At 39.8% G+C, this 23,408-nt stretch overlaps 1 protein-coding gene across 1 annotated transcript in view; it reads left to right on the top strand.

Annotated features, from left to right (window-relative positions):
- Positions 1-3,758: 3,758 nt before the first annotated feature.
- The window catches only part of LOC130682650 (THO complex subunit 2-like), a 105,457-nt gene continuing 85,807 nt past the window's right edge, over positions 3,759-23,408 (top strand). The window contains exons 1-2 of the mRNA XM_057497496.1: positions 3,759-3,829; positions 16,513-16,571. Of these exons, the coding sequence (XP_057353479.1) occupies positions 3,759-3,829; positions 16,513-16,571 (130 nt within the window). The remainder of the gene's footprint in view (positions 3,830-16,512; positions 16,572-23,408) is intronic.

Here is a 23,408-nt window from a genome sequence, read left to right as displayed (position 1 = left end):
AAACAAATCCTACCATTTGCAAACAACATGGATGGAGCTAGAGGGTATTATGCTCAGTGAAATAAGCTGGGCAGAGAAAGACAATTACCAAATGATTTCACTCATATGTGGAGTATAAGAACAAAGAAAAACGGAAGAAACAAAACAGCAGCAGAATCACAGAAACCAAGAGTGTACTAACAGTTACCAAAAGGAAAGGGACTGCGGAGGATGGGTGTGAAGGGACAGATAAGGAAGGGAAAAAGAAAGGGGGCATTACGATTAGCATGTATAGTGTGGGGGGGCATGGCGAGAGCTGTGCAACACAGAGAAGATAAGTAGTGATTTTACAGCAACTTACTACGCTGATGGACAGTGACTGGGAAGGGGTATGTGGGGAGATCTTGGTGAAGGGGGGAGCCTAGTAAACATGATGTCCTTCATTTAATTGTAGATTAATGATAACAAAATAAAACATAATTGTAAATTGAATTAAGAAATGGAGAAAAGTGAAGAGATGTTTCATAAAACAAGGTATACAAATGGCCAATAAGTACATGGAAAAACATTGAGCAACATTAGTCATCAAATAAATGCAAATTTAAATAACATTGTGAAATCACAATTACATCAGAATGATTAAAATTTGACAAACTGACACTGCGGGACATCAACTGTTGATCAAACTGGTGGCCATGTAAAATGGTATACTATTTTTGGGAAAAAGATCCGGCACTTTGGATAAACTTAAAAACATACAGACCTTATGGCCCAGCAATTCCACTTGTAGGCTTTTACCCAAATGAAAATGGGTGCTTATGCTTACAAAAAGACTTATACACCAACCTTCTCAGAGACTATATTCATAGTAGGCAAAACTACAAACAGACTTTTTAAAAAATCTGTGGTTTATTCATACAATGAAGTACTACTCATCAATAGAAAGGACTGAATCACCAATACAAGATGATTGAATCTCACAAACATGCTGAGTAAAAAACCTTATGCAAAAAAAATACAAAAAATTTACAATTGTAGGCACGCCGCTCGGGCGGTGGCACGGGCGTGGCTGAGGGCGCCACGGAGCAGAGGCAGGAGGCGGCGAGGGGCGGCCACACCGGGCGCGGGGAGCTGTCAGCGGCCGCTCTCTCAGGGCCGCCCCGCTGGCTGTACACTTTCCACCGTATGAAGGCTTTCAGGGAATTTCGGCGGCGGCAGTGGCGGTGGAGGTGGCGGCGGGCAGCCGCTTCCTGTGGAGGGAGGAGCGTTCGTCTGAGCGAGGCCAGGCAGGAGGCCTACCCTCGAGCGCCTTCCGAGCCCGCGCACGCACCCGCGGGTCCCCGGCCCGGCGGTTCCTCGCGGTCGCCCCGGAGGCGGGCCCTGGTGGCGGTGGCTCGGTAACCAAGCGGCATCAGGGTACCGGGGATGGCTGGGCCGCCGCGCAGGCGCCTTGGGAAAATGACCCCGGGGCACCGTGGCGCGCTGCCTGACGGGGGCGGCCAGGGAAGCCCTGCTAACCCAACCGGGAGAGCGCACCAGCTTGCAGGGACCGGCGGGACGCCCGCCAGGAGCTCACCCTGCTGTAACCCTCACATCTCCGATATTTTTTTTTTCAGGGTCTCATCGTTATCTAGTCAGGAATACACGGCTTTTATTTTCAGTATCATTAATCAACAATTATATGAGCAATATTATGCTTAGTAGACTCCCCGGATCAAGTGCCCCACATACCACATACCCTATTAGAGTCACCGTCCATCAGCATAGTGAGATACTAAGGAATCACTACTTGAATTCTCTGTACTACACTGAATTCCCCAGTGGAACCCCTCCCACATTATGGGAGCTAATCTTAATGCCCCCTTTCCACCCTTCTCCTTCCCTTCCCAACCAGCCTTCCTAGTCCCTTAGCCTTTGGTAAATTGGTGTTGTGATGAGTCTAGTAAACATAATGTTACTCATGTAGTTTTAGACTAATGAGAAATAAAGAAAGAATAAATAAGTACATAAATGAATACATATATACATACATACATAAAAAATAAATAATAGAATGAAGCAGCCCATTTTATAAAAGACATGTGCACCCCTGTTTAGTACAGCACTATTCACAATAGCCAAGCTAAGTGTCCATCAGCAGATAAACAGAGCAATATTAGTAGGCCATATGAAGAAAACAAATCCTACCATTTGCAACAACATGGATGGAGCTAGAGGGTATTATGCTCAGTGAAATAAACCAGGCGGGGAAAGACAAGTATCAATGATTTCACTAACCTGTGGATAAGGATAACCAAGACAAACTAAATGAGCAAAACAGCACCAAATTCACAGAATCGAAGAATGGACTAACATTTACCAAAGGGAAAGGGACTATGGTGAATAGTTGGGAGTGGAGGGATGGGGGGAGAGGGAAATAAAGCACGCATTGCGATTAGCATGTATAATGTGGGAGGGGGGGGGTCACAGGGAGGGCTGTACAACACAGAAAAGACAAGTAAGTGATTCTACAGTATCTTACTATGCTCATGGACAATGAGTGCAATAGATTAGCTTGGGGCATCTTCGTGATGGGGGTAGTTTAGTAAACATAATGTTACTCATCTAATTATATATTAATGACAGAAAGAAAGAAAAAGATAGATAGATAGACAAGATACTTAATGGCAAGTATTAAAATTAAGAACTGAACACTAATGAAACATTATTGTTTAGTCTACAGATGTTCAAATTTGCTTAAGTGTCCCAACAATGCCCCTTTTAGCAAAAGAAAACAAGTTTTTTCCTGGCTGCGGATCAGTTGTTTCCATTCATCTAGAAGAGTACCTCTCAGTCTGTCTTTGTCTTTAGTGACTGACAGTTTTGAGGAGTGCAAGCCAGTAATTTTGTAGACTGTCCCTCAGTATGTGTTTGTCTGATGTGCATTCAAGAGGAAATTCCTGCTGTGTGAATATTGGTGATGTTTTAGTACCTTTTCACGAGGCACAGGCTGCCCGTCTAATTTCCAGGAGGTGCTTCTTTTCACCATAGGATAGTGTGTGCCGTGGTTTCCCACCACAACGTTAATATTTCGCTGTTTGAAATAGTACCTGTTGGGAGATACGTGAACACCAAATAACGTAAAGTTGTTTCCAGGGTACTTGCTCCCCCTAGTTTTGCCAAGGTTACAATGACAGTGGCAGACCCAGCGTGTCAGCTCTGGTGGCTGTTTCCCAGGGCCAATTTCTGTCTTCCCCCTAGATTGTATGCCTTGTATTAGCATAATGCCTGGCACACAGTAAATGACAGTTTCTTACCTGATTCATTTCTTTTATGTCAGCAGTTAGAATGTGTATTGTAATTATCTGCCTATATGTCTTTCCCACAGACTGAGCTTGTTGAGGGTAGTCATCACGACTTATTGCTTTTCTGTCCCCAGTGTCGGTCACATATTATTAGGTGCTTGAAAATTACATTTTTCAATTAGTGGCATGCAACAGACGCTAGGAGAGAAGGTAAGGGCTACAAGTCAATCAGCGGACTGCACTTTTCCTGCTCTAAGCGGAAGTGACGGCAGGGGTAGCGGAAGACGCGGCCGGTGCAGTCCGCGTGGAAACCCACACATCTCAGCCGCCACGCTGGCGGTTGGGCCTCAGAATTCCGCGGGTGAGGAGGATAGTGGTGCGGGAAACCGAAAACCGATTTCTATACTCCCAGCATTCCACGTAGACGGTGCTTACCTTTGACCCTTCGCTCCCTTGCTACATATCCGGGCTTCTGCTGCTACTAGTCCGGGGAAGATGGTGGGTGCTGCTGTCCTGCTTCCTGTCGAGTGGATAAAGAACTGGGAGAAATCAGGGAGAGGCGAATTGTGAGTGTCCAGGTTGGAGGCGGGCACGGGCCGGGGCGTCAACTACGCTCTCACCTGTGCTGGGAGGTTGGGAGAGGGGTGGCAGTGCTCCTTCCCCCATCGCGCAACGGGCGGGGATGGTTGTATTGTTGTTTCGAACTCGGAGAGGAGCGGTGCTGGTCACCGCCGCTGACCTCCTTCCTTCCCTGGTCTCCTGAAATTCCCGTAAAAGTCTTTTCCTGCGACCCCCGAGGTGGCGGACAGAAGAGACAGCAGGCACAGGGCTCGCAACAGGGTTTATTATCTGCAAAGACAAAAGTGGCTGCCTCAGAGCTGAAATGAGAGCAGCAGCTAGGGTAGGGGCTCCCTGGCCTATATACTCTCTTGAGGAGAGGAAGTAGGTCAGGTGTTTTCTGAGAAGCGTTGCCTTACAGGGAAATGGAAACAAGTTTGTTGGGGCTGTTTTTCTTGGCAGCTGGCTCTCGGATGTGGGTGTTCTCATTACATTCCCACTGTTTGTTGATGGTATTCTGAGAGGGAGTATTGGTAGTGGGAAAAATGGTCGGGATCGTGTTTTCTTAGCTACTTCTTGCGGGTTTAGGACGGAGGTTCTCTGCTGGTGTAAAGTTCTCTTTTGGTATGGAAAAGAAGAAAAGAGAAGTGGAGGGATGGTGTGTAAGTCTGCACTCGAAGGTCTCTCAGCAATTGGAGGTGGCGCCCGTGTCTGAGTCTCTGTGCATCTGGTCTTCTTGAGTCTTTAACCGTTAGTAGTCTTGGGTCAGCATTTGGTTGATGGTTTCATTGGTGATTTTAGAGATTTGAGTAAGGAGTAAGGCTCGGAGGCAGTTGAGGAAGCAGGGGGCTAGTAGGAGTAGGGCGCAAACAGCTAGTAGGGGTGAGAGAAGAGGTAAGAGAATATTTAGAAAATGGTCAGAAAAAGGCCATCTCGGGCTGCTATTGGGATTTCTTCTCTTATTAAGGAGTTCTTTTGAGAGGTTAGTTAGCTGCTAGATATTGTATTCAATTTTACCTGATTGGTTAACATAGTAGCAGCACTCTTGTAATAAGAGGCATGTTCCACCTTTTTCTGCAGTTAGGAGATCTAAGGCCCTCCTATTCTGTAGGGTAACTTCTGCTAGAGAGGAAAGTTGGAGTTGAAGAGACTGAATGGATTGAGCAGTGACTTCTACAGTACTTGCTAGCTTGTTGGTGAGGTCTAAGAGGTCTTGAGTGAAACGGTGGGAGGATAATAACGAGTGGGCTAGACACCCTGATGGTAGCCCAGCAGCTGTCATAGCTGTGATGAGGCTCGCCCCGACTAATCGGACTCGGTGTCTGTGCGCAACTGCTGCAGCGTTTTTGTGATGATAATTTTCCCTCTCCCGTCGGGGGGGTTGGCGTTGTGGAGGCCTACTGCTGTGATTCGGTCTGAGTGTCAGGATGTGGAGTTGTTAATGGTGAAGGTGACATTGGGTTGATTATTAGATGACACAGGCGGGTGGGATTTATTCCCCAGGCTCCAGTTTGTTTTACAGTGGGGTAGGAGTAGTGCTATTTACAGCTCCACGAGGGGCACCCCACCCACCCGTTGGGATCACTTTTGCAGAAGGCGGAGTCTTGGTCTTCTGCGAAGCAAAGATACCTGGCAAAGATGTTGTGGGCAGAAAGAGGACAGCTATGGTCTACGCAGGTTTCGAGGTCATTAAAGGTTAGGGAGATAGATGGGCAGTTTGAGAGAGGACATGAGGAGGAATTTAAGAGTTTAATTTTTTCTCCATCGTGAAGTTTCCAGACTTCAAAGGTGTACTGGCCAGGGGGGGAAGTACAGTGTTTTGGGATGGATGTGTGAATGAGAAGAGTGAGAAGGAGGGATGAGATTAGGCTAGATGGCATCTTTCTTTCAGGATAGGAGGACGCACGAGAGTGTTTATTCTTCGGCGATGGGTGCACGAGGAGTGGAGCGGATCTTCTTGAGTTTGAGGGTCAACGGTCCAGTAGAAGTAATTGAATGAAGGTCTGTGGGATGAGAGTGGGGAGGAGAGGACTGGTAAGGTTTGACATGAGAGTTATGGAGCCAGTATGGAAAGTTGGCTAACTTTACTGCTGTGGAGGTTGTGAGTATGGCTTGGTAGGAGCCCTGCCATTATTTGGGGGTTAGGGGGTTATGTTTTTTATGAGGAGGGGTGATAGAAACTCTGTCGCCTATGTGATAGGTGTTCATGGAATGCTGCACTGGGGCAGGAGTGAGAAAGTTGGCACGAGACCATAGGAGGTTTCTTATAAGTTGGAGAAGAGGTGTCATGTAGGTGGGGGGCAGTTGAGGGGCGCTGGAAGGATTCCTGGAGGGAAGACTGGCCTTACGTATAGGAGCTGGAAGGGAGATAGGAGGGTGGGTTTTTTTGGTAAGCTACGTAATCTCAAGAGTGTGAGAGGAAGGAGTTGAATCCAGTCTAGGTGAAGTTCGAGGGATAGTTTGGTGAGTATACTCTTTAGAGTCCTGTTCGTTCTTTCTACTTCTCCTGCGGATTGGGGGTGATATGGGATGTGGAAATGCCAGGGAATGCCAAGTGATTGGACTAGGGATTGGGTAATTTCGGAAACGAATTCTGGGCTATTATCTGATTGTATGAATGTGGGAATGCCGAAACGAGGGATGATATCACTGAGGAGGAGTTTGGACGCAGTAGAGGCTTTCTTACTGGTAGTGGGGAAGGCTTCAGCCCAGCCGGTAAATGTGTCTACTCGGACTAGGAGGTATTTGTGTTTTCTATCGAGGGCATGTGAGTAAAATCAGTTTGCCAGTAGGAGCCTGGCAGATTCCCTCAGGCTTGGTGGGAGGCAAAAGTGGGTTTGTGAGATGAGGTATTAGGACTGGTTTTTTAGCAAACTTCACACGATGAGGCGAGATGCTGTAGGAATTTGATACTGTTCGGTGAGAGGGGGATGAAAGGTTTCACGTACTGCTGAAATGTGTGCATCTGCATGAAATAGTTTATGTAAGTAGGTAAAAAGGGATTGAGGCATAGGGATTGAAGAGGGGTATTTTTGGGAGTGGTGAAGAGGAGTTTTGCTGCTGTTAGGGTTGCCTTTTTTGTTGCTTCATCATCTTGGTTATTACCCAGAGGTGGTGGATTGGTCTGTTTGGTGTGCTTTGCAATGGACTAGGCCTATAGCTTTTGGGAGCTGTGATGCTTTGAGAAGTGTGGTGATGTGAGGGCGGTTTGTGATTGAGGTCCCTTTTGTGGTAAGGAGGCCCCTCTCTTTCCAGATGGCTGCATGGGAGAGAAAAATGTGGAAGGCATACTTGGAGTCAGTGTAGATTGTAAGAGAAGAATCACTGGCAACAGTAAAGGCTCTAGTTATAGCAATAAGTTCGGCTTGCTGGTTAGTGGTGTTGGAAGGAAGGGTTTGGGCCTCAGTAACTTCAGTGAGAGATACTACTGCATATCCTGCAATGCGGGTGTGTGGTTATGGGTAAAAGAGCTCCTGTCCATGAACCAGGTGTAATCGGCTTGAGGGAGGGCTCCCTCCTGCAGATGTGCGGGGTGAGGGACTCACTTGCTTAGGAGTTGCATGCAAGAATGGGAGTGTAAGGGGATGGGTGTTGTGTAGATAGAAGTTTGGCTAGATTGTGAGGGGGGCAGGTTTAAAAGGTAAGAGGGGGATCTTCAATGAGGGATGTTTGAAGGGTTAGGATTCGGCAGGGGGGTAGCGTTTGAAGTCTTCTGTAAGTGACAAGTTCAGTGAGGTGGTGTGGGGAACACATATGAGTGAAATCATTTGGTACTTGTCTTTCTCTGCCAGGCTTATTTCACTGAGCATAATACCCTCTAGCTCCATCCATGTTGTTGCAAATGGTAGGGTTTGTTGTCTTCTTATGGCTGAATAATATTCCATCGTGTGTATGTTCCACATCTTCTTTATCCATTCATCTACTGATGGACACTTAGGTCGCTTCCATTTCTTGGCTATTGTAAATAGTGCTGCGATAAACATAGGGGTGCATGTGTGTTTTTCAATCTGGGCTGCTGTATTCTTAGGGTAAATTCCTAGAAGTGCAATTCCTGGGTCAAATGGTATTTCTATTTTGAGCTTTTTGAGGAACGTCCACACTGCTTTCCACAATGGTTGAGCTAATTTACATTCCCACCAACAGTGTAGGAGGGTTCCCCTTTCCTCACAACCTTGCCAACATATGTTGTAGTTTGTCTTTTGGTTGGTGGTGATCCTTGCTTGTGTGAGGTGATATCTCATTGTGCTTTAAATTTGCATTTCTCTGATGACTAGTGATGTGGAGCATCTTTTCATGTGTCTGTTGGCCATCTGAATTTCTTTGGAGAACTGTCTCTTCAGCTCCTCTGCCCATTTTTTAATTGGATTATTTGCCTTTTTGTTTGTTGAGGTGCATGAGCTCTTTATATATTTTGGATGTCAACCCTTTATCGGATCTGTCATTTATGAATATATTCTCCCATACTGTAGGACAAGTTTTTGTTCTATTGATGGTGTCCTTTGCTGTACAGAAGCTTTTTAGTTTGATGTAGTCCCAGTTGTTCATTTTTGCTTTTGTTTCCCTTACCGGGGAGATATGTTCATGAAGAAGTCGCTCATGTTTTTGTCCAAGAGATTTTTGCCTATTTTTTTTTCTAAGAGTTTTATGGTTTCATGACTTACACTCAGGTCTTTGATCCATTTCAAATTTACTTTTGTGTATGTGGTTAGACAATGATCTAGTTTCATTCTCTTACATGTAGCTGTCCAGTTTTGCCAGCACCATCTGTTGAAGAGGCTGTCATTTCCCCATTGTATGTCCATGACTAATAGGAGCATTCTTATTCAAGTATCTTGGTGTACACATTGTGTGTTTTGTTAGGTATATATTGAGGTGTACAATTACTGGGTTCTAGATTGTGATTAACTTCAGGTCTGGTGGATACTGTCAAACTAGTTCAAAATGTACTCCCATCAGCAGTGTATGACAGACAGTTTACTTTGCTTCACATCCTGGCTAACATTTAATATTGTCAGACTTGAAATTTTTGGTCAATATGATAAGTATGTAATGGTATTTTATTGGGACTTTTATTTTCATGGGCATCTTATTATATGTTATTGGTCATTTAGATTTCCGGTTTCTTGTAAAAGGCCTATTTATATCTTTTTCCCACTTTTTTGTTGGATTGTTTTGCATTTCTCACATTGATTTGTAGTTTTTATGTAGTCTGTATTTGTGCCCTTTGTCGGTTACATTGTGTGTGGCAAATATGTTGTTATTCTTTGGCTAGCATTTCTGCTTTTATAATAGTGACTTTGGAAGAACAGAAGTTACTCGTTTTAATGTGGCCCAGTTTATCAGACTTTTGCAGTATGATTAGTACTCTTTTGTGTTTAGCAGTCTTTCCCCATTCCAACATTAGTGAACTTAATCCTCTTATGATTTTCTGGAAACACATTATTTTGCTTTTCATTTTTAGGTTTTACCTAACTAGAATTGATTTCACGTCTGCTGGGAAGTGGGAGCAGCAATACATTATCATTGATATATATGAAGAAAATCCACCCTCACACTGATAGTTGTTGGCAGAAGGAATTTAATACCCTTTTGAGATAATTGTAGATACCCTTCTTTGATACCATGTTAAAATTTGTCTAGTGGTAGGTTCTTAATGGTTTGTTGTAATGCCAGATCCAAAACCACATCTGTGAACTTTGTGTACTTTGTTAAATTTAAATGCATTTGTCTCTCTTCTACTGGGTGTCTTCTACCCATGCATTATTTTGCAACATCACTTATCAGTCCTTTGGAAAATACCGGTTCACTGAATGATGCAGCTCTTTCAAATACTGACACAGTACATCGTATTACATTAAAAAAACACATTGAACTAATCAGGAAAGTTGTTACCATCTGGGAACAAATCCATGGCTGCAGATACAAGTTTTCCAAAATTCCAGTTTTAGTTTGAAACCTTACCTTTTATCATTGGCAACAAATACTCTCATTTGCTTTCCTTGAAGTTCCTTTTTGAGAAAATGTCTGCGAAAGAGCCAAGTCTGAATAACCATAGTTTATCAGTTCTTTCTAGTAAAAATGGTATTCTGTGAAAGCAGCTAGTTCAGCTCACAATTCAAATATTGCATAAGTGATTTTCCTGGAGACAATAACAGTATTTTGATGTGCAGCAGAAATTCTTTATGTAATTTCCATTTCATTACATAGAAATTAAAAATGTACTAAAAAAGACGTTTTTAGGGCTGAAGATTTAATAAAATTAATAATTTTTACTGCATTAAAGACATTTTCTTTTTTTTCTTTTTTATTAAGGTGTCATTTATATACACTCTTATGAAGGTTTCACATGAAAAACAATGTGGTTGCTACACTCACCCATTTTATCAAGTCCCCCCACACCCCATTGAAGTTGCTGTCCATCAGTGTAGTAAGATGCCACAGAGTCACTACTTGTCTTCTCTGTGCTACACTGAAAGACATTTTCTTTATTGTAGATAAAACCCATAACAGATCAATCCCTAACAGTTTTTTAAGTAAACAGTGTGGTGTTGTATTACAGACCTATAGATCTTTTTCATCTTGCATGACTGAAGTTTTATGCCCATTGAGCAACTCCCCCATTTCTCTTTGCCCTTAACTGCCTAGCAGCAACTGAAATTCTGCTTTTTGCTACTATGATTTTGACTACTTTAGATCCTCATATAAGTAGAATCATACAGTATTTATTGTTCTGTGACTGATTTCACTCAGTCTCAGGGATCATCCATGTTTTGGTATATGATTGGGTTTCTTTCTTAATGACTGGATAATATTCCATCATATGTATAATCTACATTTTCATTATACATTCATCTGTTGATGGACATTTGGGTAGTTTTTACCTCTTGGCTACTATGAATGATGCTGCAGTGAACTTGGGAGTGCGAATAACTCTTTGAGATACTGATTTCAACTCTTATGTATGAATACCCAGAAGTGGGATTGCTGGATTGTGTGGTAGTTCTATTTTTTAATTCTTTGAGTAGCTTCCATACTATTTTCTGTAGTGGCTGCACCATCCATTTCACATTCCCACCAGCAGTTCACAAGGATTCCAATGTCTGCACATCTTTCCCAATGCCTTTTCTTTAAGAATTGAATTTTTAAAGCAGTTTTGGGTTCACAGAAAAATTGAGAGGAAGGTACAGAAATTTCTTATTTACTCCTTGCCCCCACCATATGTATAGCTTGCTCCATTATCAACATTCAGTACATCAGAATTGTGAACCTACATTGACACATTATAATCACCCAAAGTTCATAGTTTAACCTTTTACTTCACTGTTGATGTACATTCAGTGGGTTTGGACAAATGTCTGATGATGTGCATCCATCATTATAGTATTGGAGTATTTTCACTGCCCTAAAAATCCTCTGTGTTCTACCTATTCATCTGTTCTCCTACCTCCACCTCCTGGCAACCACTCATCTTTTTACTGTCTCCATAGTTTTGCCTCAGCCAGAATGCCATGTAGTTGGAAATATAAAATACGTAGCCTTTTCAGGTTGGCTTTTTTCACTTAGTAATGTGCGTTTGAGATTTCTCCATGTCTTTTCATGACTTGATAGCTCATGTCTGTTTGGTGCTGAATAATATTGCATTGTGTGGATGTACCAGTTTGTTTATCTAATCACCTACTGAAGGACTTGTTTGTTATTTTCAAATTTTGGAAGTTATGTATGAAGCCTCTTTAAAGATCGGTGTGCAGGTTTTTCTGTAGACAGAAGTTTTCACCTCCTTTGGGTAAATACCAAGAAGTGGGATTGCCACATCCTAAAGTAGAGTATGCTTAGTTTAAGAAACCACCAAAATGTCTTCCAATGTGGCTATACCACTTTCATTCCCTCTAGCAATAATTGAGAGTTCCTGTTGCACCACATCCTCACCAGCATTTGGTGTTGACATTGTTCCAGTTTTGGCCATTCTACTAACTGTATAGTGGTGTCTCGTTGTTTTAATTTACATTTCCCTAATGACATTTGGAGCATCTTTTCATATGCTTATTTTCCATTTGTGTATTGATGAGGTGTCAAGGGCTTTGTCCATTTTTAAATTGGTTTGGCTTATTGTTGAGTTTTAAGGTTTCCTTTTATATTTTGAGGAACAGTCCTTTATTATGTGTCGTTACTGTTTTTATAAAAAATTTTTATAATGGCCATCCTTGCAAATGTGAAGTGATAAGTTATTGTGGTTTTGATTTGCATTTCTTTGATGTGGTGATGAACATCTTTTCATATACCTATTGGCCATTAGTATATCTTTGGATAAATGTTTATTCAAATTCTTTGCCAAACTTTTTTTTTTTTTGGTAGATAATTATTTTTTATTGAAGGGTAGTTGACACACAGTATTACATTACATTAGTTTCAGGTGTACAACACAGTGATTCAACATTTATATACATGATAATTCTAGGTACCAGCTATCACCATACCAAGTTATTACCATATTTTGACTATATTCCTTATGCTATACATTACATCCTGATTACTTATTTATTTTACAATTGGAAGTGTGTACTTTTTTGTTGCTGTTGTGAGGGCATCTCTCATATTTATTGATCAAATGGTTGTTAACAACAATAAAATTCTGTATAGGGGAGTCAATGCTCAATGCACAATCATTAATCCACCCCAAGCCTAATTTTCGTCAGTCTCCAATCTTCTGAGGCATAACGAACAAGTTCTTACATGGAGAACAAATTCTTACATATTGAATAAGTTACATGGTGAGCCGTACAAGGGCAGTCATCACAGAAACTTTTGGTTTTGCTCATGCATTATGAACTATAAACAGTTCAAATATGAATACTCATTTGATTTTTATACTTGATTTATATGTGGATACCACATTTCTCTCTTTATTATTATTATTTTTAATGCTGAAGTGGTAGGTAGATACAAGATAAAGGTAGAAAACATAGTTTAGTGTTGTAAGAGAGCAAATGTAGATGATCAGGTGTGTGCCTGTAGACTATGTGTTAATCCAAGCAGGACAAGGGCAATAAAACATCCACATATGCAGAAGATTTCTCTCAGAACGGGGGGGGTGAGGCTCCAAGCCTCACCTCTGTTGATCTTTGCCAAATTTTTAATGTTTTTTTCTTGCTATTGAGTTGTAGATGTTCCTCATATAATTTGGATATCAACACCTTCTCAGATGTATAGTTTGCAAATATTTTCTTCCATTCCATAGGTTGCCTTTTCATTCTGTTGCTGTGCACCCAATTTTTAGTTTGATGTCCCACTTGTCTGTTTTTGCTTTTGTTGCATCTGCTTTTGGTGTCATAACCAAGAAGTCATTGACAAGACAAGTGTCGTGAACCTTTCTCCTTGTGCTGTTTTCCTAGGCATACAGTTTCAGGTCTTATGTTGATGTATTTAATCCATTTTGAGTTGATTTTTGTGTATGACATAAGTGTCCAGTTTCATTCTTTGGCATGTGATTGTCCATAATCTGTTTCATTCTTTTGTGTGTGTGTGTGTGTGTGTGTGTGTGTGTGTGTGTGTGTGTGTGTGTCTGTCTGTCTGTCTGTCTGTCTGGATAGTCCTTTTGTTGAAATTCTCATTTTGTTCATGTATCATTTTTCTTAGCTTGTTGAGCATCTTTATGATGAGTAATTCAAATTTTTTATTGGATAATTCATATACCTCTATCTTTAGTGTCAGTTTCTTCAGACTTATTTCGTTATTTTTATTGGACTGTTTCCCCTGTTTCTATTATGTTCCTTGTAATTTTTTGTTGGTATCATTGCATTTGAAAAAACACTCCTCTCTTCCAGTCTTTACGTTCTGGCTGAGTACAGAGAAAGGCCTTTACTAGTCAGCCTGGCTGTAGATTGTGGGGGCTTCGCCAGCCTTTTCTCTGGGTCTGTCTTCTCTGTACCTGTATATGTAGATTCCAAATCAGAGGGATTTTCCAGTTTTTTCTTCCTGCCCTGGAGGCTTGTTCTCTCTTGCATCTTCTGTACCATGGGTCCTGTGAAGGAGCACACTACCCAGCTCTTTTTGTTCCTAGTGGCCCCCAGATAGCTAGAGTATGCCAGGTACTGTTAGCGCCCTAAGTCAGGCTAGATAAGAGACCAGCCCCACAGGCAGTCCCACAGAAAACTGAAATGTTGGACACAGCCACCAGTCTTCCCTTTCTCCCATGAGGGAGAAGTTGCTGAGCTGTATTGGTCTGTTTGTTGTCCCGTGGGTTCTCTGGATCTGTAGTTAACCACCCAACTCCTTTTTTAGTTCTCAGTAGGCCCCAGGCACCTAGGGTGTGCCAGTTCTTGTCTGTGCTCCAAGAAGTGGAGAAAGAAGCTAGTCCCTCAAGCAGGCCCCGCACTCCCCTCCCCTCCCTGCCAAGTTAGGATGTTAGATGTAAAGTCCAGTCTTCTTTCCCTCCCCAGGAGAAATTTGGAGGCCAGTTTACTTCCAGTTGTGTGGTGCTGTGCTGGGAGGAGGGACTATGGGTGTCATGAATTTTCCTACCATCTTTGATGCAGCTGGTTTAGTAGCACCTGGGGTGCAGGAGCCTCTTTAACTGATTTCTGAGTTCTCATAAAGGGAATTGGTATGGGTATTGTTGAACAGGTGTTTCTGAGGGAGGAAGGAAGACCTGGGGCTTCCTGTTCTGCCGTCTTGCTGATGTCACTTCCATCAAGGACATTCTTAAGTGAAGTTGGCTTTTTTTGTGAATGGTCATGAAAAATAAAATGAAACAGTTTGCATCGTACCTGAGACTGGCTTTATTCTCTGATTTCTTTATCACAATGAATCAATGAAACAGTTTGGTGCTACTGCCCTGATACATTTTAAGGTGCCTGGAGTCCTGCCTTCCTTTGTTTTTGAACAATTAGTGTAAATGTAAACAGCAAAAAAGGAAAATGAAGTCTTGGTATTATGGATATAGTTTTGACCTCACAGAACTCCGGGAACTGTCTCTGGATCAGGAAGTTTGTGAAGCACACTGAACTACCGGTTTTCTAAGTGTCTTAAAAATAATAGTGAATGGATATTGAATTTTATCAAGTGTTTTTATGCATCTATGAAACTATCATGTAATTTTAAAAACTCTGTTTAATGTGATGAATTAATTAGAACAAATATTTGGGATAAACCTGCATTAGTCTTGATGTATTTCAATATTATTTTTCCATTTATATATTCTCTTTATATACTTAATACTACATGTTTAAATACCACAAAACACTATTATTATTATTGAAGTTAATATTCACTTAGAATTATCCATGTACTTGCCAGGTTTTTTCCTCATCATCATCTTGCTGCAACTGTAAGGTTCTATCTGGGATCATTTTTATACTGTCTAAAGTATCTCCTTAAGCATTTCTTCTAGTGTGAAGTTCAGTCTTTACCTTCCCTTAGAATTGTGTTTTTTGGGTACAGAATTTTAGGTTGGCAGATACTTCATTTTAGCACCTTGAATGCATCTTTAATAATCTCTGGCATTGTGTTCTTTTTGAGAAGTCATGTTGATAATATTGTCTTTTTTTTCCTTAGGTGCTTAAATGATTTTGTCTTTTTCTTACCTTAGATAAAACAAGTTTTACAATGTCATGTCCAGATGTGGATTTCACTTCAGTTCTGGAAAACTGAATTCTAATTACTGGCTTTTAATTCCTTCAAATATTATTTTTGCCCTGTTTTCTCTCTTCTTTCTAGGATTCCATTTAAGTATACCTCTTCACTGTATCCTGTATATCTTTCTTTACTTTACTTACTCTAATGAGGAAGTATTAAAAATACAAGTATTTTTTTTCAGATTTTCAGTTTTTGTTTTTAAACTTTATTATTGAAAAAAATTTCTAAACATATGAGGAAGTAGGATGGTATATCCCCCGTGAAATCATCAACCAGCTTTAATAGTTATCAACTGCTTGTTTCATCTGTAACCCCATCACCCATTTTCCCATTCTACTGAGGTAAATATTTCATCTGTAAGTATTTCAGCGTCTGTCTTTTAAAGATAAAGAGTCTATAAAATATTATAATTGACTCATAAATGTAAATTTTAAAAATACTTGCTTGAAACAGGATCCAAGTAAGGATCCATACATTGTGATTGATACATCCCTTAAGCCTTTTTTACCCTAAAGATTCCCCACTATCTTCTATTTTTCCTTGCAATGTATTTGTTGAAGAGATTGGGTTATTGTACCGTAGAGTTTCCCATAGTCTGAATTTAGGTTCATGCCTTTTTTAAAAAAAGACAACTTCACAGGTGGGTGGTGTGTTAATTCATTAGGATCAGGAGGCACTAATGTCAGATTGTCTCTTATGATGTGAATAGCCATTGCTAGATGCCTGTGTATATTCTTCAATTTTTAGGGATTTAAAATGATGATGTTCTAGTTCTAGCATTTTTTTATTAGCTGAAATACTTCAATACAGAGACATTTCTTATCAACTGTTGGTTCATATATGAAAGGCAGAGTAAGTACTTGGTTTTTATTTACCAGTTTTCAAAATAATCAATTGATTCACTAGTGTCCGTCAGTTCTGACCAGTTAGGGTTTTTAGATTTGTTTTATTATGGATTTAACATATATATTTCCAGATATTTTTAGTTGAAATGACTTTCTCTTTAAAGACATCTGTGGTAGTATTGAAATTAATAAATATTATTTCTGGTTTATTCTAGTTTGCATTTATGCCGTGTCCTGAGTGAAAATAAAAGCCATGATTGTTCATCTTATAGAGGTAAGACTTTCAAGAGTATCAAAGCTGTTATGTTTGGCTTGGCCAAAATTAATAAATATTGTTTTCCATTAAATTGTTGCAAACGAAAACAAAGCTATAAGATAGTTCACACTATATAAAGCTTTTATATGAATATATTACAGTTAGGATTAAAACCGTAAGACTAGAAATCTCTATATGGATGTCATTAACCTGTATAATAGTCATAATGATATTGCTTGACTTTATAATTATGACATGGAATATTTAGCTACATTTCAACAGTTGCTAGCTGTATTAAAAATTATATAAACTAGCTATCAGTCATAAACAGAAGAGAAAAGCTAGCATGGAAAGGAAAACTGTTTTGATATTGTTTGCACAAGGAAATTTCCAGAAACTGAGGTTCAGTGTTTTTACTAAAGCTGGTTATGTTTAGGTGGTATCTGGGGATCTTGTTAAAGGCAGTTGTCATGGAAAACGTTAAAAGCAAAGGAATTGTTTACGCACATCACAAATACTGTTTATTAGTAAAATGTTATGTAATTAACTAGGATGTGAACTTTAATTTTAAAGGACTTTACTATTTAACACTCATTAATTTAAAATTAGGCCTTTAAGAAATTTAGATTTAGAAAAGGTGGGGCAAAAACAAAACAATTATGTCCATTATGTTTAAAGAATTTTCCTGTGTAGCTTTCATTGTGGGTGGGAACCATGACATTTTTTCAATCTGGAAAAAATGATTTATAACAAGTGTTCTATTTTAGAGAAAAATTATTGGATAAAATTAATTTTATTTAAATTATGCTTTTGTGAATAGATGATTAAGAATAGAAAATACTTCTATAGAAATGTTTACTTTAATCAAAATATTACCTTGATGAAATATATGAAAGTATATACTTTTTAAAGAATATTTGAATTTTTTAATGGAAAGCATTCAAATGGGAAGACTTGAAACAAATGAATGAACCATTTTCCCCCTGTCATTTGAGTTAGATCTGTTGTAAGATTTAACATTTGTAAGCTCACATTCCCAAAGTTATTTTCCAGTTCCTCCTGCTTATAAAATTGTAAGATCGTTCATAAGGTTTCTGAGGTTGATAAAATGCCTTCTTTTTGAATAAATCAGTTCACTGAAAAAGTATAAGAACGTAAAAAAAGACTCTTTCCTAAAAGCACTAGGATACTTAATTTTTTTCGTTCCTGTGTTTGATACAAGTGTGTGACTTCTTGGTTAACTTTGATCTTGTTTACAATTGAAATCTTAAGTGGGTTAAATAAGAACTCTCAGAAGAACTATGCATAATATAACCTAGGGGATTACTCTTTTAGTTTTAAATGGAACTGGGTGGATCTTCTATCAGATCTAACTATCATATTATTGTTACTTTTTGAATGTTTGTTCTGATTCACATATGAAACGAAAAGTATTTGAGTGTGGCCTCATTGGCTGGATTGCCAGTGCTCTCTTGCTTGCCCTTGTCGTTCTTCAACACGTTAAAGCTCTGGCTGATAGCTGCCACCAATCAAGCTTTGGTCTGAGGGCCCCAGTTTGTAGTCCATGCTGGAAATTGCATGTCATTTCTTCAGAATTTCTTTTGTTCTATCTCGGGGATTGAGTTTGGATAGGGTTCTCTCTACCCTTTCCCTTTCTGCTCCTCTCAATTGATTTCATTTCATTTCAGGCAGGCAGTTTACCTTGCACACACTACTTCCCTTGTTCTTTTATACATCCCTCTTCCCCAGTAAAATAACATTGTAATGATGGCTGATAAACCAGGGTAATCCTAGTGACATTCAACATAACAAAGAACTGTTATCTTCAATATTCAAATCCCACAAAGCACTTGTAAGAATGTCTAGAAGTTTTTTTTACTTGTGGCTATTCTTAAAACTGCTTTTTCTGAAATGTAAGCATTAAGATAAAATCCTTTGTTCATTTTTTTATGTATAAGGGCTTTAAACTTTCCACTCCATTGTAAATGCAAAGTTTTTGAACTTTAGTGTAGATTTTTTTATGATTTTGTGGAGCTAGCCATGGTAGTCTCCAGGTACCATTTACTATTTCTATGGACAAAATACAGTAGAAGAGGGAGAGGATTAAAGATGGCTGCATGAGAGGAGAGACAGAGGCTTCCTCCTAAAACTGGATATAACAAGAAAATATAGTTGGCGCAACTAATCCTGAGACAGCAACAAGAAAGAGGCCGGCGCCAGACTGCATACACCTGGAGAAAAGAGCAGATCTCGCTGAACAGGGAAATGTACTAGAGTTGTGGCTTGGCAGGACCCGAGCCCTTCCCTCACCCCAGCTCACCGGCAGGAGGAAGAGAAATGGAGCAGGGAGGGAGTGGAAGGCTTGTGACTGCTGAATACCTAGCTCCAGAGATCTGCTCTGGGAGCACAAACCTACATTTCATGGTGTTTTCATCATACTCTTCTAATTACGGGATTGGAAAGCTCGGACCGGTGGAGTTCCTGGGGAGACAGGGATTCCGGCCGCCTGTGGAAAGCAGGGATCCATATTCGGCTGCTCTGGCACAAAAGCATATCTCTGTGCTTGGCCCACTGGTTCAGGCAGCGGAGACAGGCACAGCAGCTGGGAAGCCGGGAACAGTTCTTTCCTCCACCCAGGCAGCAATAGCACTCCTCTGCGACGCCTGACATTCCTTCAGTGCTGAGCAGCTCCAGAATAGAGCTTCTGAATACTAGAGGGTGCCATGTACAAATATGCAATGCCAAAGAAACCTCATCCAGAGTAAAATGACTAATACAACTCCAGAGAAAGATTTAAATGATATGGACCTCGTGACTCTTCCTGAAAGGGAGTTCAAAATAAAAATCATCAACATTCTAATGGAGGTACGGAAAGATATCCAAGAACTCAGAAATGAATTCAGGTCAGAGATCCAAGCGTTGAAGACTATGATGGAGGGTATTAAAAGCAGGTTGGATATGGTGGCAGAGACGATAAATGAAATAGAAACTAGACAAGAGGAATACAAAGAAGCTGAGGCACAGAAAGGAGAAAGGATCTCGAGAAATGAAAGAATATTGCGAGAAATATCTGACCAAACTAAACGGAACAATATTCGCATTATAGTGATACCAGAAGAAGAAGAGAGGGAGAAAGGGATAAAACGTGTCTTTGAGGAGGTAGTTGCTGAAAACTTCCCCAATCTGGGGAAGGAGATAGTCTCTCAGGCCATGGAGATCCACAGATCTCCCAACACAAGGGGCCCAAGGAAGACAACACGAAGACACATAGTAATTAAAATGGGAAAGGTCAAGGATAAGGACAGACTGTTAAAAGCAGCCAGAGACAGAAATAAGATCCACATACAAAGGAAGCCCATCAGGCTAACATCAGACTTCTCAGCAGAAACCTTACAGGCCAGAAGGGAGTGGCATGATGTATTTAAAGGCATGAAGCAGAAGGGCCTGGAACCAAAATTATTTTTTCCAGCAAGAATATCATTTAACTTTGAAGGAGGGATTAAACAATTTCAAGATAAGCAAAAGCTTAGAGAATTTACCTCCCACAATCCATCTCTATAGTCTATTTTGGAGGGACTGCTATAGATAGAAGTGTTCGTAAGGTTGAACAGCTGTCACCAGAGGTAATAAAACCACAGTAAAGAAAGTTGAACAGCTAATTACAAAGCAAATGCACAATTAAATTAACTATCCCCAAAGTCAATCAAGGGATAGACAAAGAATACAGAATATGATACCTAATATAGAAAGAATGGAGGAGGAAGAAAAAGGGGGAGAAATAGCAAAGAACCTTTAGATTGTGTTTGTAACATCATACTAAGTGAATTAAGTTAGACTCTTAGATAGTAAGGAAATTAAGATTGAACTTTGGTAACCACAAATCCAAAGCCTGCAATGGCATTAAGTACATACCTATCGATAATCACCCTAAATGTAAATGGACTGAATGGACCAATCAAAAGACATACAGTCACTGAATGGATAAAAAAAACAAGACCCATCTACATGCTGCTTACAAGAGACTCACCTCAAACCCAAAGACATGAACAGACTAAAAGTAAAGGGATGGAAAAAGATATTTCATGCAAACAACAGAGAGAAAAAAGCAGGTGTTGCAGTACTAGTATCAGATAAAATAGATTTAAAAACAAAGAAAGTAACGAGATAAAGAAGGACATTACATAATGATAAAGGGGTCAGTCCTACAGGAGGATATATAACCATTATAAATATATATGCACCAAATACGGAGGAGCACCAGCATATGTGAAACAAATACTAACAGAACTACAGGAGGAAATAGAACGCATTCGTTTTAAGAGACTTCAACACACCATTCACTCCAAAGGACACATCCACCAGACAGAAAATAAGTAAGGACACAGAGGCACTGAACAACACACTAGAACAGATGGACCTAATAGACATTTATAGAACTCTACATCCAAAAGCAACAGGATGCACATTCTTCTGAAGTGCACATGGAACATTCTCCAGAATAGACCACATACTAGGCCACAAAAAGAGCCTCAGTAAATTAAAAAAGATTGAAATTCTACCAAGCAACATTTCATACCACAAAAGAATAAAACTAGAACTAAATTGCACAAAGAAAATAAAAAGGCCCACAAACACATGGAGGCTTTAACAACATGCTCCTAAATAATCAATGGATCAACGACCAAATTAAAATAGAGATCAAGCAATATATGGAAACAAATGACAACAACAACACAAAGCCCCAACATGTGTGGGACGCAGTGAAAGCAGTCTTAAGAGGAAAGTATATAGCACTCCAGGCATATTTAAAGAAGGAAGAACAAACCCAAATGAATAGTCTAACGTCACAATTATAAAAATTGGAAAAAAAGAACAAATGAGGGCTAAAGTCAGCAGAAAGAGGGACATAATAAAAATCAGAGAAGAAATAAATAAAATTGAGAAGAATAAAACAGTAGAAAAAATCAATGAAACCCACAGCTGGTTCCTTGAGAAAATAAACAAAACAGATAAGCCTTTAGCCATACCTATTAAGAGAAAAAGAGAATCAACACACATCAACAGAATCAGAAACGAGAAAGGAAACATCATGATGGACCTAACAGAAATACAAAGTATTATTAGAGACTACTATGAAAACCTATATGCTATGAAGCTGGAAAACCTAGAAGAAATGGACAACTTCCTAGAAAAATACAACCTTCCAAGACTGACCAAGGAAGAAACACAAAGTCTAAACAAACCAATTACCAGCAAAGAAATTGAAGCGGTAATCAAAAAACTACCCAAGGAAAAAACCCCGGGCCGGATGGATTTACCTCGGAGTTTTATCAGACATACAGAGAAGATATGATACCCATTCTCCTTAAAGATTTCCAAAAAATAGAACAGGAGAAAATACTCCCAAACTCATTCTATGAAGCCAACATCACCCTAATACCAAAACCAGGCAAACAGCCCAACAAAAAAAGAAAATTACAGACCAATATCCCTGATGAACTTGCATGCAAAAATACTAAATATAAGCATACTGAATTAAAAAATACATCCAAAGTATCATACACCATGAAGAAGTGGGATTCATCCCAGGGATGCAAGGATGGTACAACATTTAAAAATCTATAAACATCATCCACCGCATCAATAAAAAGAAGGACAAAAACCTTATGATCATCTCCATAGATACTGAGAAAGCATTTGAAAAAATTCAACATCCATTCATGATAAAAACTCTCAACAAAATGGGTATAGAGGGCAAGGACCTCAACATAATAAAGGCCGTAGATGATAAGCCGACTGCCAATATCATACTGAACAGTGAGAAGCTGAAAGCTTTTCCTCTGAGATCCGGAACAAGACAGGGATGCCCACTCTCCCCACTGTTATTCAACATAGTACTGGAGGTCCTAGCCACGGGAATTAGACAAAACAAAAGAAATACAAGGAATCCAGATTGGTAAAGAAGAAGCTAAACTGTCACTATTTGCAGACGCCATGATATTTTACATAAAAACCCTAAAGACTCCACTCCAAAACTACTAGAACAAATATCAGAATACAGCAAAGTTGAAGGATACAAAAGTAACACACAGAAATCTGTGGCTTTCCTATACACTAACAATGAACTAATAGAAAGAGTAATCAGGAAAACAATTCCATTCACAATTGCATCAAAAATAATAAAATACATAGGAATACACCTAACCAAGGAAGTGAAAGACCTATACCCTGAAAACTATAAGACACTCTTAAGAGAAATTAAAGAGGACACTAACAAATGGAAACTCATCCCATGCTCTTGGCTAGGAAGAATTAATATCGTCAAAATGGCCATCCTGCCCAAAGCAATACACAGATTCAATGCAATGCCTATCAAATTACCAACGGCATTCTTCAACAAACTGGAACAAATAGTTCAAAAATTCATATGGAAACACCAAAAACCCCGAATATCCAAAGCAATCCTGAGAGGGAAGAATAAAGTGGGGGGGATGTCACTCCCCAACTTCAAACTCTACTGCAAAGCCACAGTAATCAAGACAATTTGGTACTGGCACAAGAACAGAGCCACAGACCAGTGGAACAGATTAGAGACTCCAGACACTAACCCAAACATATATGGTCAATAATTATAAGATAAATGAGCCATGCACATACAATGGGGAAATGACAGTCTCTTCAACAGATGGTGCTGGCAAAACTGGAGAGCTACATGTAAGAGAATGAAACTGAATCATTGTCTAACCCCATACACAAAAGTAAATTCAAAATGGATCAAAGACCTGAATGTAAATCATGAAACCATAAAACTCTTAGAAAAAAACATAGGCAAAAATCTCTGGGACATAAACATGA

Source organism: Manis pentadactyla, chromosome 2, assembly GCF_030020395.1.
Source record: "Manis pentadactyla isolate mManPen7 chromosome 2, mManPen7.hap1, whole genome shotgun sequence".
NCBI lineage: Eukaryota > Metazoa > Chordata > Mammalia > Pholidota > Manidae > Manis > Manis pentadactyla.
This window is presented reverse-complemented; position numbering and strand designations above follow the sequence as displayed.